Source organism: Rhincodon typus, chromosome 31 (assembly GCF_021869965.1).
Source record: "Rhincodon typus isolate 14 chromosome 31, sRhiTyp1.1, whole genome shotgun sequence".
Taxonomy (NCBI): Eukaryota; Metazoa; Chordata; class Chondrichthyes; order Orectolobiformes; family Rhincodontidae; genus Rhincodon; species Rhincodon typus.
In genome coordinates this window covers 15,679,326-15,698,938 of record NC_063362.1, presented here as the reverse complement: position 1 = coordinate 15,698,938, position 19,613 = coordinate 15,679,326, and the positions used below count along the sequence as shown (strand labels likewise).

At 40.5% G+C, this 19,613-nt stretch overlaps 1 protein-coding gene across 1 annotated transcript in view; it reads right to left on the bottom strand.

Annotated features, from left to right (window-relative positions):
- Positions 1–4,450: 4,450 nt before the first annotated feature.
- The window catches only part of dnajc11a (DnaJ (Hsp40) homolog, subfamily C, member 11a), a 41,384-nt gene continuing 26,221 nt past the window's right edge, over positions 4,451–19,613 (bottom strand). The window contains exons 11-16 of the mRNA XM_020530843.2: positions 16,683–16,838; positions 15,324–15,393; positions 12,171–12,228; positions 11,139–11,281; positions 5,855–5,984; positions 4,451–4,858 (exon numbers count right to left, since the gene is read on the bottom strand). Of these exons, the coding sequence (XP_020386432.2) occupies positions 4,833–4,858; positions 5,855–5,984; positions 11,139–11,281; positions 12,171–12,228; positions 15,324–15,393; positions 16,683–16,838 (583 nt within the window). The 3' untranslated portion in view covers positions 4,451–4,832. The remainder of the gene's footprint in view (positions 4,859–5,854; positions 5,985–11,138; positions 11,282–12,170; positions 12,229–15,323; positions 15,394–16,682; positions 16,839–19,613) is intronic.

The following is a 19,613-nucleotide window of genomic DNA, read 5'->3' as shown; positions in this document are numbered from 1 at the left end:
TGTATCAGCAGCTGTTTGCAAACAGCTGGGTTAATTGGAACCGACTTGTGAGTTTTTTTAATTTTTTTATCACTAATTTAAGTAAATTGTCTGAAAGTAAGCTTAAGATATGGCAGGACACCTTGACTGCATGGAATGCCTATCCTGTGCCATTGGTGGAGTTGTGGAAGCTTCCTGTGGTCTAGACAATCACATGAACTGATTCCAGCTTTTAAGAAGTTGAGCTCTAGGTTTTTGAACTCAAGTAGAGGGTAGAATTACCATGGTGCATCTATAAAGCATCTATGTAAATAGTGCATTTAACAAAACAATCACATTGCACATTAACAGCATGCAGGCAGAGGGGGAAGAGTTAACTGCTCAGCAATCTAAGACAACCAGGGACGTCGTGTTGGACTCCTATGAATCTATCTCTCACTAATTGGTTTTCACCCTGGATACTGGTGAGGGTGATGGCACATCAGAGGAATGTAGTAAGAGCTAAGCTTGTAACACCAGAAGTGGTTCAGCTTTGATGGAGCCAAAGAGGACTGGAAAGGCAACAGGAATAGGTGATTTGACAGAGGTGTTTCTGTAGCTGTAGATGTGACTCCAGGATTGTATGTTGCCTTCATGGTGCCAGAATCAAGAAGATGAGAGAGTGGTTGCAGGATATTATTTTAGGGACAGTGAAGAGCCAGAGGCTGTGGGTCATAGAGCCATACAGCATAGAAGCAGACCCTTTGGTCCAATTAGTCCACGCCAACCATGTTACCAAACTAGTCGCATCTGACTGCATTTGGTCCATATCCCTCTAAACCTTCCTTCAAATCATTTGTATGTATTTCAAACAACAGGATTCTCAGCATTGATCTTTGCAAATACCACTGGTCACAGATCTCCAGTCAGAAAAACATCCTTCCACCACTATTCTGTTTTTCACAACTAAGCCTGTTCTGTATCCATCTCACCAGTCCACTGGTGAGCCAATGTGACTTCAAGTCCCCCATAATCAATGTAGTAATACCTTTCTTACATGCCTTTTCTATCTTCTGATTTATTTTCATCCCTACATGCACATTGTAAAAGAAACAACAAGGGCATAGACTTCGAGTGATGTGCAAAAAAACAACTTTTTCACACAGCAAGTTGTTAAAGTATGGAATGCATAGCCTGGAAATGTGCTGGGAGTAGGCTTAATTGAGGAATTCAAGAGGATATTGGATTTTTTTTTGGATAGAAATGGCGTGTAGGAATATAGGGAGCAGGCAGGAGACTGGCATTAGATAACACAGTCCGACTAGATAATACAGCCAGTACAGGCACGATGGACCAAATGACCTCCTTCTGCACCACAACAGTTTTGTGATTTTATCATCTTTACCTGGTCTGACCCACATGTGACTCTAGCCCCAAAAACCTAGAGCCCAATGTGGTTGGCTCTCAACTGCCCTCTGAAATAGCCTAGCATGCCACTCAATTTGAACGCAATTAGGGATGGGCAACATATGCTGGCCCAGACAGCGATGCCTACATCCCATTAATAAATTAAAAACATGATGATTAAATTCCCCTTTAATTGCTACATTGCCTTTATTAAGAGCTCTAATAATTTCTTATTTAATGCACTGTCCAACGCATAACTACAGTTGCAGAAAAATAATACTCTCACCAGTATTTTCTGTGCCTTGCTATTCTTAATCCCCATTCATACTAATTCTACTTCCTGATTTTCTGAGCCAATATAATTTTCCACTAATCTCCTTATATCATCCTTTATTGTTAGGTCTACATAACCTCTTTTTCCATTCTGAAAGTCTTTTTGAAATGTTGTGCACGCTGGAATATTTGTTTCCATCTTTGATCACTTTGTTATATCTATGTGATGGCAATTAGATCTAAACCAAATTGCTCTCTTTTTGCTATATGTTCGTCTGTCTTATTGAAGACTCTGCATATTCAGATAAAGCAACATGAATTTTATTTTCTACAACTATTCTCTGCATGGCTTAGAATCTCTAAGGCACTATTGCCATCAAACTCTCTGCTGCTTCTGGTCCCATCCACACGTACTTACCCACATTGATAGGTATTACTATTAGCGCAACTTTTCTATTTGGATTTCTACATTTCTCTTCACCTGAATCCTTCCCTATCTCTGTGGTTTAAAACAATTTTCCCCTATCCTGGTCATAGTAATCAATGCACTACACTTGTCATGAATTTTGTCTTTAACTTGCATTTTGGAAGAAGAAACATGGAGAAACAATGCAGGCTCAAATGCACATCTTTCAGGGGAGTACAGAAGCAGAAGAACCTTGGGGTTCAACCGCATAATTCTCTGAAGATGGTCAGGCAAGTTGAAACAATTAAGATTTATAGGATCCTTGAGTTTATAAATAGAGGCACGGAGTATAAAGCAGGGAAGGGATTCTACATTTCTACAAATCATTGGTCAGACCACATTTGGAGTATTATGTTCAGTTCTAAGCACTTTATTTACAGAATGATTGGGGGTTGGGGTAAGGACATGGGAGAAGGTGCCTCAAGCCCTAAAATTGTTGAACTCAATATTGAGTCCAGAAGGCTGTAGGGTTGCCTGCCACTTCAACCCACGGGCTTGTTCTCTGGCCAATATCTGTCTCAGGCCAGCTGAGTGATCCAGCAAAACCCATCACACGCTGGAAGAACAGCACCTCATTTTCTACGTGGGAACTCTTTCCTTCTGGGCTCTCTATAAGAGTTCAACAATTTTAGGGCTTGAGGCACCTTCTCCCATGTCATTACCCCAACCCCACACACCAGCCTTGTCACATGCTCTGCTATTACACACTACTCATTGTTAGCCACTTTTCGTCCCCATCAGCAGCTATTCATTCTCCTAAACTGATTGCTACTCACTCCTTTGTCTGTCCAACTGTTCTCCTCTCTTTGGGCTCTATCTCCTCCCTACCCCATCCTACCTTCTAAATTAAAAAAAACATTTTCCAAGCTACCATCAGTTCTGAAGAGTCACTGGACCTGAAACATTAACACTAATTTCTCACTACAGATGCTGCCAGACCTGCTGAGCAATTTTCCAGCAAATTCTGTTTTTTGTTTCCGATTTCCAGCATCTGTGATTCTTTCATTTTTTTTTCTCCCCCCAGCCCCCTCAGAATGTTAGCCGAGTTTCTGGATTAATAGTCTAGCAATAACACCACTAACCCTTTGGCTCCTTGTGTCCCAATGTCTGGTCTTCAAAATTTCTGCAACAATATCTATTATTTGAATTGAACATGTAACTAGTTGCAAAAACTGTATCTTGATAACTACAAGATTTCTAATTAGACTAGAAAGTAGTTTTCTGCAGCCACATGAGTCAAGCAGGCCCTGTAGATGTTTAGAGAATTGTGGCAACAACCTTCATCATAAGCAGCAGCTGGTAAAGTATAGTGTAGAGTAGTGAGCTGACATTCAAGAAGTGTGCTTTTCCTGTCTGTTGCTCTGATGCAGACTTACTGATCAGCACCAAAAATAAGCTCAAAGTTCTGGGTGTATCTGTATTTGTTAAAAATTGACATAACTGCAAATACTCCAAGCTATTGTGGATACATAGATCCCCAGAAGCCATACTGCCATAGTTTTGTGCTGCTGACTTTTTTTTTTGCTTTGGAACATTGTGAAGATGATTGTGACCAATCTTTCCTGTTGCCAGCATGCATGATGAACCAATTGATACAACTATTGACTTTGTCACCTATAGTTCAATAGTGACTGCTGTTGTGACATTGAACCATATCCTGAACAGTCCTTAGATATGAGCCTGCTAAGGTTCGATATTCCCATGCTGCACCCCTATCGTGCCGACTGATGTTTATATAAATCATCGTAGAATCATATAATCCCTAAATCATCGTAGAATCATATAATCCCTACAGTGTGGAAACAGGCCCTTCGGCCCAACAAGTCCACACCGACACTCAGAGCAACCCACCCAGACCCACCTCCCCTATAACCCACCCCGAACCTACGGGCAGTTTAGTAGTCAATCCACCTGGTCTGCACATCTTTGGACTGTGGGAGGAAATCCATGCAGGCACAGGGAGAATGTGCAAACTTCACACAGACAGTCGCCCAAGGGTGGAATCGAACCCGGGTCCCTGGCGCTATGAGGTAGCACTGCTAACCACTAAGCCACCATGCCGCCCCATAAATGTCACATAAATGGGGAAAGGTAGCCCAGCAGTAACACAAACATAGCGAGAGGCAGCTGTACATTTCTGAGGAGGGAGAGAAGTGGTGAGACAAACAAATTTAGAGAGGGAATTCTAGAGTTTAAGAGACTGGGGGTGAAGATGCAGCATGTTGGAGTCAAAATGCAAGGCCTGAGCTGGCGCATAAAACAATATAGGTGGTGCGGACAGCTTGAGTTTACAGAAGTAGTAGTTGGGGGACGGTGGTGCAGGGATAGGGAAAAGGCAGGAGCGGATTTCTATTCAAGAGCAAGATTTATTATGTTAAGTGTCTGGTTTTAATTTTAATTTTTTTTTTATACATCAAATAGACTTATTAAAATGGAATCTTCTTCCACGGTACAGGAATCGCTGACAAAAGGTCCGAATCCCATACTTCAAATTGTTACAGCATTCTGTCACAGATGACATGGAGATAATCACAACTGGATGTTGCTATTTAGTGATCTGTAAAAGGAGTTTTTAAATCTTTTATACATTGAAAAGAACCAAAAAAACTCTACATACATAAAAATAATTATATGTGCACTCTCTTTAATTTACGGGACTCTGAAGATTTTAGCAGCTGGTCTCTGTTCGGGTCCAACTTCTCATCACTGCCTGCACATCACTTTCTCCTCAGCCATCTGTGTCAATCCTGTGTGCTGTGGAGGGAATCACAGGGAACAGTTATTGTGCAGTAACAGATGACTCATCGATGAGCAGGAATAACTAAACCCAGTAGAATCTTCAAAATAAAGAAACTGATAAGACAAAACTAGTCCTTATTAGTCAAGAACTTTGACTGAAAAGGTAATGGGTTATATTTTCAGATTTAACTCAAGCTGCAAATACATCTAATGTTTCCATCACTTTCATAAAGGCAAAAATACTGAAAGCAAACAAAATCCCAGTTTGCAGCAGTAATTTAGCATTTGTGTCCCATTTAAAAGTTGACTGCAACAGATTTATCCTCTGTGGATTTAGAGACAATGGAGATGCTGAAAAATGCTTAATGACATGGTGAGCTCCTGTTCCCAGTTCTCTAGCAGCAACTTTCACTACAATTACTTCTCTTGCTGAAATTTTATATTTCAGTCATTAATATAGAACATTTCCAAGAAGTTTCCATTTCTGAAGTGATATGGTCATTAATACCTTAGGTCATGCTGGGGTGGGGTTGGGGTGAGAAATAAAAATATAGCAAGACAATTAAACATTTAGACAATTCAGCCTTGCTTGAATTCATATTAATTGTCCTTTCTATTCAAGTACTTGCATAACATGTCTTGCAAGATAAATTTCACTCCCTAAAAATTATGTTTAGCATTGATTTCCATTTGCAACCCTTCAGATAATGTAACAGTCTAACATATACAAAATTCATGTATGGGCTACAACAGGCAAGTAACATTTGCCACACACAAGTGTCAGACATAAACCATTTCCAACAATATCCCCTAACAATCAAGTGGTGTAATTGAGCCAGCGAGTTCTCAAAATTCAGATCTCAGGGCAGTTCTCGTAATCCCCTGCACTCATTCGCAGACGAGTGTATGGTTAACAGTTATTTTTCCTGCAAGATCCAGTTCATGATCTCATTTATTAAAAAACTGACAGTCAACAGGGATGGCCTGGAGGTAACTTTGAATATAACTCACATTGCTTTGGTATTCTTAGGGATTCATTGTCTGCTGTCATGACCTGGTGCAGAACCCCTCGGAACAAATAGATCACTTTTAGACTCTTTTCCTCTCCGACACATGGGTCATAGAATCCTGGTACGCCAGTCTGTGATAAACATATAGTTGGTGAGTGATTATACAAATGGAACACATACAATTGAATTCAGTGGGAAAATCTAGCAATGTACATTATACCAGATCTTCAAGGAAATTATAATTCAGACTTTGCTCTTCCCATTTAATTACAACTTTGTTTTGGAACTTTAACTTATCTCACTGGCATGTGGCAGCTTAGCTCAACTGGCAGCGCACTGAACTTTGAGACAAGTAATCATGGGTTTAAGCCCTATTGCAGAACTTGACTACACAATTCTGACTAATAGACCAGTGCATTACTGCGGGAAGACTACATTATCAGATGAAATATTAAATTAAGGTTATTTCACCTGGGTGTAATCGAGTAGGTTCTCCCAGTTACCTGGTCAACATTTATCCCAAACAACATTGGAACAGAGCAGCATTGCTATTTGTGAAAGGTTCTGTGTATAAATGGACTATGGTATTTCCTTGTATTATAACAATAATTCTACGAGAGATGTTCTGGGATGTTCTAAGATCACAAAAGACATTTTAAATTAAGGTTCATTCTTTGTCTAATAAAACATAGATCTTCAATATTGAGAAACTACCCAAAGAAGGTTCAAGGTTCCTGAGTGAAGGAGATGGATGGGCAGCATAGTGATTAAAGACCTTAATCAACTGTGTATTGTAAGGAGTTTCCTGAAAGCCAGGAGACAGCACAGAGAAGGAGAAATGTAAGAAAGGAATGAGAGAGCTGTACATTATACTATGGGATGTTACATCACTGCAGGGATCATTCCCACATCATACGGCTCAATGGTTTGCAATCACCTCAATTTAGAGGGTCTCTTCAGAAACTTGAGCACAATAATGTAGGCAAGCAGCACTGAGGAACTGTAGCACTACTGGAAATGTCTCCTTTCAGATGAGGTGCAAACTAAAGCCCTGTCTGTTCCCTCAGGCGGATGTAAAATATCCCAAGGCACAATTGCAAAGAAAAAAGCAGGGAATGGTTAACCATGTGTAAATATAACCTTGATGGTCAAAAAAGGAGGGAACTAAAGGCAATTAGTAATAGGTAAAAATACTACAATCCATTATTCAGGGTGCAGTTATTGGGCATTTGGAAAAAAAAAATCACAATATGAATAGGAAAAAGTCACGGTTTACCTTCTAGAAGGTGTAACAGTCAGTAAAGGGAAACCATAGAGATTTAATATACTTGAATTTTCAGAAAGCATTCAGAAAGGCACCAAGGAAACTGTTGCACAAGATTACATTCATGGGTTTGGGGAAAAACATGTTAGTTCAGATAGCCTAATGGAAAGAAAACCGGATGTATAAACAGAACGGTAGTTTTCCAGATAGCAGGATGTAACCAGTGTTGTGTCAAAAGGATCAAAGTAAAGAGCAGTAGCTCAAGCAATCTAGATCTAGATTTGGATGACTGGACTGAGTGCAATATAAAAAGGCCAGCTGACAACGCAAAACTGAGGAACCTGCAATGAGTGCGCAAAGGAACACAGTTGGGCAAGCATAGAACAAAGAACAAAGAAAATTACAGCACAGGAACAGGCCCTTTGGCCCTCTAAGCCTGCACTGACACGCTACCCATCACAACTAAAACCCACTACCCTTCTGGTGACCACATCCCTCTATTTCCAACCAATTCATGTATTTGTCAAGATGCCCTTTAAAAGTCACTATCATATCTGCTTCCACTACCTTCCCCAGCAGCGAGTTCCAGGCAACTACCACCCTCTGTTTAAAAAAAACTTGCCTCGTACATCATCTTTAAACCTTGCTCCTCACACCTTAAACCTATGCCCCCTAGTAACCGACTCTTCCACCCTGGGAAAAAGCTTCTGACTGTCCATTCTGTCCATGCCCTTCATAATCTTGTAGACCTCTATCAGGTCACCCCTCAACCTCCATTGTTCCAGTGAGAACAACCCAAGTTTCTCCAACCTCTCCTCATAGCTAATGCCCTCCATACCAGGCAACATCCTGGTAAATCTTTTCTGTACCCTCTCCAAAGCCACCACATCCTTCTGCTAGTGTGGAGACCAGAAGTGAACACAATATTCCAAATGTAGCCTAACTAAGGTTCTATAAAGCTGCAACATTACCTGCCACTTTTTAAACTCAGTGCTCTGGATTATGAAGGCAAGCATGCCATATACCTTGTTGACCACCTTCTCCACCTGCGCTGCCACTTTCAGTGACCTGTGTACTTGTACACCTAGATCCCTCTGCCTATCAGTACTTTTAAGGGTTCTGCCATTTACTGTATATTTTCCATCTGGATTAGACCTTCTGAAATGCATTACCTCACATTTTTCCACATTAAACTCCATCTGCCATCTCTCTGTCCAAGTCACCAACTGATCTACATCCTGCTGTATCCTCATCGCTATCTGCAATTCCACCAACCTTTTGTGTCATCGGCAAACTTACGAAACAGACCAGTTACATTTTCCTCCAAATCATTTATATATATTACAAATAGCAAAGGTCCCAACACTGATCCCTGAGGAACACCACTAGTCACAGCCCACCATTCAGAAACTCACCCTTCCACTGTTACCCTCTGTCTTCTATGACCGAGTCAGTTTTTTATCCATCGTGCAAGCTCACCTCCAACCTGTGTGACTTTACCTTCTGTATCAGCCTGCCATGAGGGACCTTGTCAAAGGCCTTACTGAAGTCCATGTAGACAACATCCACTGCCTTACCCTCATCGATCATCTTCATCACTTCCTCAAAAAACTCAACCAAGTCAGTGAGACACGACATCCCCTTCACAAATCTATACTGCCTCTTGCAAATATGTCCACTGATTTCCACGTGGGAGTAAATCCTGTCTCGAAGAATCCTCTCCAATAATTTCCCAACCACTGCTGCAAGGCTCACGGGCCTATAATTATGTGGATTATCCTTGCCACCCTTCTTAAACAAAGGAACAACATTGGCTATTCTCCAATTCTCTGGGACCTCCCCTGTAACCACTGAGGATACAAAGATTTCTCTCAAGGCTCCAGCAATTTCCTCCCTTCCCTCGTTCAGTATTCTGGGATATATCCCATCAGGCCCTGGGGGCTTGTCTACCTTAATGTTTTTCAAGACTCACAATACCTCCTCCCTTTTGATCTCAACATGACCCAAGCTATCTATACCCTCTTCCCCAGACTCATCACCTACGAAGTCCTTCTCTACGGTGAATACTGACACAAAGTACTCATTTAATACCTCACCCATTTCTTCTGGCTCCACACATAAATTCCCTTCCCTGTCCTTGAGAGGCCAACCCTCTCCCTGGCTACCCTCTTGCTCTTTATATATGTATATTTTCCTTAATCCTGTTGGCCAATGACTTTTCATGACCCCTTATAGCCTTCCTGACTCCTTGCTTAAGTTTCTTTCAACTTTCCTTGTATTTCACCCTTGCTTTGTGTTTCCAGCCTCCTAGCCTTGATAAATGCTTCTTTTTTCTTTTTTATTAGTCTCACAATATCTCTCATTATTCAAGGTTCCCTAAACGTGCCATACTTATCCTTCAAGGAATGTGCCAGTCGTGAGTTCCCAGCAACTTACATTTCAAAGCCTCCCACATACCAGATGTTGATTCGCCCTCAAACATCTGCCTCCAATCTACATTCTTCAGTTCTTGCCTAATATTGTAGTAATTAGCCTTTTCTCAATTTAGCACCTTCACCTGACAACTACACTTTTGTTTATCCATCAGTACCTTAAAGCTTACTGAATTGTGATCACTGTTCCCAAGCTGCTCCCCTACTGAGACCTGGCCAGGCTCATTCCCCAATACTAGGTCCAGTAAAGCCCCTTTCCTAGTGGACTATCTACACACTGTTTCAAGAAGCCCTCCTGGATGCTCCTTACAAACTCTGCCCAATCCATGCCCCAAGCATTAAGTGAGTCCCAGTCAATATATTGGAAGTTAAAATCACCCATGACAACAATCCTGTTACTTTTACATCATGCTGAAATGAGTATAAGCTTGAAATTATCCACAATGGTAGGAAGTATGGAAAAAAAGAATAGTTTTAAAAGATAATACCAACATTTTAATGATTCCTTAAGAATTTGAATTCCCCTGCACTTGAATCATAGAAGGTAAAATGACAAATTGGAAAGGCAAATTGTATGTTGGCTTTTACTGCAAAAGAATTGAAGTACAAGAATAAGAAAGTCTTGATACAAGTATTTATGACTTTGGTAAGACCACAACGGAAGTTTGTAGAAGGAAGGATGTACTTATTTCAGAGGGATTGCAACGAAGGATTACCAGGATTGATTCTTGGAATGAGGTTGCTAACCTATAAGAACAGAATAGAGTGGACCTATACTAGAGAGTATGTCAGAAGAATGAGAGGCAATCTGATTGAAAGGTATAAAATTCTGGCAAGGTAGATGTTCAAGAAAAATGCTCCCCTTCCTCCTGAATTAAGGGCATAGGTTCAGGATAACTGGTTTGTCATTTAGGAATTAGATAAGGCTAAATTCTTTTACTTGAAAGGTTGTGAATCTTCAGAATTCTCTGCCCCAGAGGATTGTGATGCCAGTTAATGAGTATATTCAATACTATGATCCAGAGACTTTTGGTCAGTAAGGAAGGATAGAGGAGCTGATGTGGAATTTCAAACACGATCACATTGAAAGTTGACTTGAAAGACTGAATAGCTATTTGTAGTCCTATTTCTTAGCCAACGTGTGTCTTGGCAAATAATTATGTCCCAATCAACACTGCAAAACAGATTATTGCACCATTGTCACGTTGCTGTTTGTGGGAGCTTAGTCTGTGCAAATTGGCTTCTGTGTTACTTTAATTACAATAGTTATAACACTTCAAAACTACTTATATGGCTGTAAGGTGCTTCGGGAAGTTGAGGCTGTGAAACGGTTGCATAAATACAAATATGTCTTTAGTTCTTTCCTTCCCAATCACTGTTGAGATACTTATGGGAGCCATCCTTCTGCAGATCAGAAGAAACCTTGAGGAGAGATTGAACAAGAAGGAGCAGGTACAGCAGGTGGTTGAAAAGGTTTAAAAAAAGTATGGCAGTCACCCTTGGGTGTGGAATGACAGCAATGTAGGCAATATAGTGTTGGCAAATCAATGCAAAGGGCAACTTTTTATCAAATAAACATTTAACCTCACCTTACAGGCTTCAGTAAGAATGAGTTTTGACTCCTTCACCAGACACTGAAGAGGAACAGTCACATCAATCACTTTGGCCCTCTCATTCCTCCCACTGCTGTCAGTCACAAACTTTCCGTACCAGGCATTGGTAATAATTAAGCCTAGAAGAGACAAGTAGACACTTACACATGTTCAGCCATATTACATTCATGATAGACATGCTCAATTGTGCTGCACAAGCCAGTGGGAGTCTAAAACAGAGACCCATGAACAAAGGAATTCTTAAGGATTGAGAGGTAGGCTTGGGGTCAGTGGATTCCGGTCTACGTGGGGTCTGGCACAGTGCATATCTTGAGCAGCAGAGCTGTATTTGTTAGTTTAGTCTGGGTTTGTCTCTATTACAATATTCAAGATATAAAACATTCACAGCAATATTTGATTAGCTTTGGTTTTCTTTCGATTCCCAATCTGCTCTTTTGCCATTTAGTATGGAGGGATTCCAGGATTATAATGAATGCAGAGAACCCTTTGAGTGTTCAGATGCGTGTTGTCGATTCTTGTTGAAGAATGAGGCTATGGATCAGATGGCAGAATTGCTCTCTTAAAATTCATAAATATTAGCAGAAAGCATACACATACAGAAGATTGGAAACACGACTATCATTATCTATAGACACTATATACAGAATCTAAGGATGCAGACTTTGGGAAGTGCAATTTCTCCACATGACATAAGCCACAGATTTCTCTCCTTCTCTTCCATGAACATATGGGTCTGAATTGGTTTACATTTTTCATCAATTATCTTCAGCCATGATATACACTTTTTTGCTCCGGCAGACATTAAAACGTAATTTAATCTGTAAGTTTTGCATTAATTCTGACGAAGAATTTAATTTTTCAATAAACTTTTCAATGTTATTCACTGTGCTTTTGTAGCTCAGATGACTTTACAGTGACTGGCTGATGCAGCATTAATGAGGGAGAAGAAAATGCACCAAAAAAATAACCTGACAGATTGAAATCCAGATAAGCAATATAAATTCTGACCTAGTTTGGACTCTTCTATTTCTATTATCCTCCTCACAGACTCCTGCATCAACCGGACCTTAACAATAAAAGCAAAAATATTAATAGAGTCTTAGTACTTTAAATAGATTACTCCCTACCCTAAACGATGTACATGCATTGAATTAACCCCCTTACTTGATATAGAAAAAAAAATTTGAGAACAACTTCCAATGGCTTTTTTTTAGATATTCTGTTCAATAATGCTGCTAAATAAATGCAGCTTGGTATTAACAAAGAAACATAGGAATTACAGATGAGAAAAGACCCTGGTTCATCTGGTTCAATGCCTACCACCTGATAGGCACACAATACAAAAATAATGGACTAGCTTGACTGCTACCAATGGGGAACCCCCCAGTATTAACTGCTCCGTTTCTGGTGACTGTGCCTTCAGTTGCTGTGGTCCCAAGTTCTGGAATTCCCTCCTTAAACCTCTCTACCTCTCCTCCCCCTATTCAGATGCTCCTCTTTGATCAAACCTTTACTCATTGGTCTTAATATTTCCTTAACACTGTTCAGTGTCAAATTTTATTTAGGTGTGAGACTGAAGTCAAAGGAGAGTTATGGGAAATTACAAACAATTGCAGAAATCAAAATTAATACATATCAGAAATATGCCCACCCATGTAATGAGCTCCTGCCTTTCAAATGTTTGGCTTAAATCATTAACCTGCCCTTTCCAGATGCTGCCAGACATTAGTTTCTGGTTTGGTGCAAAGCTCTAGGTTGCCACATGGAGGCACAAATTTGTCATTACAAAGTAATACTGGCAGGTTGGAGTTGGACCCTTTTCTCTACACCTTGCTTGTTAAGTTTAAGATATGGATTAATTTCTAAAAACACTCCCATGATTTAAGTCACCACCTGGCTGATTCCCCAAGGCTCCTCAATTCCCAAAACTACATGATTTAGGTTTTCACAGCAAAATGAAGGTACAGCCAGTTGCACATCTTGCTCTACGTTTCCAAACTCCGCTCTCCTTCCAAAGAGCTATTTTGTTCCAGCAACACAATGAGGAACCGATCATTGTCAAGGGCATAAATCTCCAATTCCTCTCCTGCTGAAGTACAGTTCTCAGGTGCACTTACCACCCTAGATCTTGCTTAAATAGCCGTTTATACTGCAAGAACTAGGACAGCGAATCGGGGCTGAATTCTTGCTTATAGCAGGTATCACAGCCTCCTAAGTCACAGCAGATGTCTTTACAGAGCCAAAATCAGACCCGAGTCTGATTTGTAGAATACATGGCCACAAAAGGAGTGCAGCTGGTTGACCAGAACGTTACCAAGGTTCAAATGATGCAAGATTACATACAGAAGGTTTGTACATGAACAGCTAATAAGTGGATTAGATAGCTTTTGTATAGCCTATCAATGACTTACAGTCATAGAGTCATCGAATCAAACAGCAAGGACGAGTCTCACCTGCCTGCGTTTGGCCCATATTCATCCAAATCTTTCCTATTCATGTGCTTATCCAAATGTCTTTTAAACCTTGTAACTGTACCTCCATCCACCACTTCCAAAAGTTGCCCGTCATGTCCTTATTAAATCTTTCTCCTCTAATCTTAAAATATGCCTTTGTGTTTTGCTCTTCCCCAGCCTTAAAGAAAAGACCTTTGCTATTCACCTTATCCATGCCCCTTGTGATTTTATAAACCTCAATGAAGTCACCTCTCAACCTCATATGCTCCAGTAAAAAAAATCCCAGCACATCCAGCCTATTTTTATAACTCAAATCCTTCACTCCTGGCAACATCCTGATAAATCTTTTCTGAACACTCTATGCTTTAATAGTATCTTCCTAAATAGGGTGATCAGAACCGCACACATTACTCCAGAAGAGGCCTCACCAACTTACTGTATAACCTCAACATGACATCCCAACTCTTATCCTCAAAGGTCTGAGGAACTGAAGGCAACTGTGCTAAACGCCTTTTTGACCACCCTGCTTACCTGTGATTTAATTTCAAGGAATTATGTACCTGAACCCCTAGGTCTCTCTGTTCTACAACACTACCCAGAGCTCTACCATTAATTGTATAAGTCCTGCCCTTGTTTGTTTTACCAAAATGTAATACCTCACCTTATTCCAAGTTAAACTCCATCTGTCACTCCTCAGCCCATTGACCCAATTGATAAATATGTCTATGTAATTTTTGATAACCTTCGCTGTCCACTAGACCACCAATTTTGGCATCATCTGCAAATTTACTAACAATGCCTCCTATATTTTTTCATCCAAATCATTTACATAAATGACAAAGAACAGTGGATCCAGTACCGATCCCTGTGAAACACCGCTGGTTACAGGTGCCCAGTCCAAAATCAACCCTTCACCACCACCCTCTGTCTCCTGCCGTAAAGCTAATTTTGTATCCAATTGGCAAGCTCACCCTGAATCTCATGTCAACTAATTTTACTAATTAATCTATCATGGTTTCAGATGAAAGCTCCTAAGTCTGGCTAGAACCTGAAATAATGAGATCCAACCCAAAAATTAGGACCAGGTAATTAAGGAGTATGTTAAGAGCCACTTCTTCATGCAAAAGATGGTAGAAGTGTCAAATTCTCTCCCCCATAAAGTAATTGAAGCTAACTCTATTAATAGCTTTGGGGATTTTTTTTGCCAGCCAAGGTTATTTAGGGATATGAAACCAAGATAACATGGCAAAATTACGATATAAACCAGTCATGACTTAGAGAACAGTGGAATAAGCTATAGGAGTTGAATGATCACTTATTCCTATGTAACTGCTGTGAAGAATGTTGCTGTCACATAGAAGCATATGAATGAGCAGCAGAAGTAGGCTACTCAGTCCCTTGTGTTTGCTCCGCAATTCAATAAGGTCATGGCTAATCTAATTGTAACATTAAATTTGCATTCCCCTCCCCCTACCCCTAACAGTCTTTTACTTCCTTTCTTAACAGAATCTACTTATCTCTGCCTTGAAAGTTCTGCTTCACCCTTTCAGGAAAAGAACTCCAAAGACTCATGCCATCAGAGAAATGATTTTGCCTCATCTTGGTCTTAAAATGGGTGGGAAACTGTGATTTTTAAACAGTAACCCCTCCCTCAGATTGTATGGAGATTTATATCATTATCTCTCCTAGCTTCAACTATTGCACTTACCGCTGCCTCAGCCTCTTGCTTCTTCAATGCTATGGTACTCGATGAATTTTCTCTTTGTTTCTGTAATTCTCTGTAACATATATGAACGCAGAACAAAATTGCATGTTACCTAAATGACCACCAAAAGGCTCAAATTTTTACACCCAGTAGAACAGAAAAATGGTATTAAAAGGATTTCCTAAAAAAATAGGAGATATACAGGGAACAACAGCTGAAAATGAACAAACAGAGGATTTCATTGATTTAGTTATTTTTAATCAACCTGTTTGTACATCATGACTCACCTCTCGGGCTAGTGGGAGTTGAACTTGGTTCTATTGGCTCAAAAGTAGGAACATTATCACTGTGCAACAAAAGCCCCAAGCCTACTGTATTGTAAAATATTCCCAGGTGGTCCTTCATCTAAATACTAAGCAGGCCTGAATATCCTTAGCTTCGGAGATTAGCCATTTTCAGTCTAATAAAGGCCATAGGTAAAAATTTCCACACAGGAATAGAACAAATCCATTTCAGCTAGTGCTGCAGATAGCCAATTGATAACTACATTTCTCTATCAAATTGTTGTGGAAATGAGACACATCAGAAACTTGCTTTTGAGCCACCCAGTGGTCTGTGGAGTTAAGACACATCAGAAACTTGCTCTTGAGCCACCCAGTGGCCTGTATGATGACTGATGCCATGGCAAAATTTAATGAGAGATACTGACGCAGAAATTTACAATGGCAAAAATTGCAACAAAAGTTCATATTTAGAAAAGAAATTTGAATTGCAGAAAAATAATTAAGATGTGCGTGCAGGAAGTTTCTGTCCCATCTTTAAATTTGCTTATGCAATGGATTAAAGATAGAGTTGCAGGCAAGAATCTAACAGAGATTTGTGTGGTTTACATAAACAAAACAACAGAGATGCAACAGCAGACTATCGACCAGGTTCTAAAAGATTGGATTGGAAAATTTGGAAATTGAATAGTGGATACTTTGGAATCAGTTACAGGCAGGTGTCAAACCAAGGGGATTAGATAGATATAAATAGAACAAGGCCACTAGCTGAAAATAGTGTCCAACTGTCCCAAGAATCTAATAGACAGTTTGCAAAAGCTGATATATTCTCTTACTAGATTACATCACAGCATTTAGCATTAATTGTAAATTGCGAAGTGCACAATGGATTTCAACATCAAACAGCATTAGCTTGCTTTTTCTCTTTGGGTGCCTGGGGCTTTCTATGGTTCAGTAGAACAGGAGGTGGTCCATTCTCGCTAATTAACAACTGGATCAGCTGCAGGTGGAGAATGAAAAACATGGGAGAACTAGAGAATGAGAAACTAGACAGTTTGACAGCCAGACAAAATACACTCACTTTTCTTTCTGCATGCGGAGATAGGGTTTGATGATAAGCCGGTGCATGGCAAAATAGAACACCAGGGGTCCAACTGTAGCATAGAAGATGGCACTGGGCAAGAGTTGGTCTGTTAGATGAATTGGGAAGAAGTAAGTCTGGCTGGCTCGATTTAACCTGGAACAAAAGAAAGTTTAAAAAACAAAATTCAGAGAGAAAAACTAAAATCCATGAACACAGGTTATTCTACTGCTTAAAGGATTCCAGCCTACTATACAATCCTTAGGCATTATAATAAGACACTGTGGCAGGTCTATTTGCTCATGAAATGCCGCTTCAGCAGCTGGACACCCACTTCTAATTGATGAGATCAGGTTTGTACAACAACTCAATATCATAAAACGTCCAAAGGTACTGCACAAAACCATCATAAAATGAAGTATGACAAGAGTTAAATAAGGAGATTTAGGTCAGATGACCAAAACCTTGAGAGGGGTTAACGAATGCCTCAAAAAGGAGGAAAGCAAGGTGCAAACATGCAGGGAAGGTACAGGTTAAAACTAGGCAACTGATGGTGTGGCTACCAATGGTGCAGCAAAAGAAAAATCAGAGAAAAACAAGATGTCAGAATTACAGCAACAGAGATATCACAGAAGACTGAGTCTGGAAGAGATTAGAGAGATGGGTAAAGGCAATGCCATGGTAGGTCTTGAAAAATAAGATAAGCATTTTAAGACCAAGATGTTTAACTGGGAGTCAGTGTAGGTGGGCAAGCACAGAACCGATAGGGAACAGGGCTTGCTGCAAGATCAAACTCGAGTAGGGAAGTTTTGGATGACTTTAGGTTTGTGGAAGGTTGAAGATTGGAGACTATCCAGGTGTGTATTGGAATTGTCAAATCTAGAGGTGAAAAGGCATGTCTGTGGATTTTAGTAGGAGATTAGCTGATGCAGGGGCAAAGATAGGCAATATTGGTTAGAAATAGGTAGTCTTCGTATTGGCATATAAATTTGACAGCTTATTTGGGATCGAAGGTAACACCAAGATTACAAACAGCCTAGGTTCATCAATGACTGTAGCCAGGGAGAGAGATTCAGTCAGGTACTTGGGGAATGAAAATTGGAGCATGAACTAAAAATAATGCCTTCAGTACAGGCCCTCTGCACGTGCAGAGTTTTAGAAGGCTTTTTCTATTGCTCATGCGCCAGCCAAAATTCATCTAAAGCAGCACAGCCCAGAAAATGAACCTAGGACCTTTAATTTTACTATCCTGGACGCTGCATCTACCCACTAACCCATGGAGGGTCAGAAAAAGATTCAACAATTTGCTTTTGAGAAGGAAAACTCACCATCATTTGTGAACACTTGTTGCCACAGTCACTGGATGCAGCTTCTATTTACCACATGCTATTAAGTTCTTGGTTTTTGTTCATCATATTCTGGGAGGGACTGAGGAAATGCCAAGCAAGGAACAATTTCTCAAGATTCAAAAACTGAATACTTGTGTAAAAAAAGTGTTTCACCAGACTGTTGGACAGTTCCAATGACCGTTAGGAATTGGATAAGCTCATTCACGTCTTTGAGCCGGTATCAACTTTTAATTAGATCGTGGCTGATCTGTTTTGCAACTCCATCCACCTGCCGTGGTTCCATATCTCTCACTAGTCACACAGGACGGAAAAAGACCCTTCAGCCCAACTTGTCCATGCAGACCAGACATCCCAATCTGACCTAGCCCCCTTTGCGGCTTTTGGCCCATTTCCCTCTCGGTGGTGTAGTGGACAGTGAAGAAGATTATCTCAGAGTACAATGGGACCTTGATCAGATAGGCCAATGGGTCGAGAAGTGGCAGATGGAGTTTAATTTAGATTAATGTGAGGTGTTGCATTCTAATAAGGCAAACCAAGGTAGGACTTGTACAATTAATGGTAGGGCCCTGGGGAGTGTTGCCGAACAAAGAGGCCTAGGGGTGTGGATGCATAGTTCCTTGAAAGTGGAGTCGCAGGTAAACAGGGTGCTGAAGGTGGTGTTTGGCATGCTTGTCTTCATTGGACGTAACATGGAGTACAGGAATTGGGATGTCAGGTTGTGGCTGTACGGGACATTGGTGAGGCCACTTTTAGAATATTGCGTACAATTCTGGTGGCTCTTCTATAGGAAGGATGTTGTTAAACTTGAGGGTATAGAAAAGAGTTATAAGGATGTTGCTGGGACTGGAGGATTTGAGTTATAGGGAGAGGCTGAATAGGGTGGGGATCTTTTTCCCCACCCCCGGAGCATTGGAGGCTCATGGGCGAGGTTCATAAAATCATGAGGAGCATGGACAGGGTGAACAGCAAGGTCTTTTTCCTAGAGTGGGCGAGTCCATAACTACAGGGCATAGATTTACGATGAGACGGGAAAGATTTCAAAAGGACCCAAGGGGTAACATTTTCACACAGAGGGTGGTGTGTGTATGGAACAAGCTGTTAGAGGAAGTGCTGGAGGCTGGTACAATTACAACACGTAAAACGCATCTGGTTGGGTATATGAATAGGAAGGGCATCTTCACATAACAAAATTCTACTGGAGAGGCAAAATAACACATCATCTATCAGGTGCTTGGTCAAAAATAGAATTACAAATGTTTTTTCATAAAATTTAAACTGCAAAGCTATTGCTTTTCCTGCTCTCTCAGTACAATCAGACAGAGGCAGCCAGATAAACCACTTTCAGATCTTTGCCAAGCTATCTCATTAACGAGTTGCTGGAAGCAAAATGAGGAGGAAGTAGTCTAAACAACTTGCATAATTTCTTATTTGGCTTTCCAATGGAAAAGCCTTCAGTATTCTTTGTAATTTCCCTGCGAGTGCCCCATTCATTGGAGATTATAAAGACTACAACCTTTTGTCTTACTTTGTTTGTGATTGTGGATTGAACTGTGCAAAAGGAATGGCTGTACTTTAGCATGCA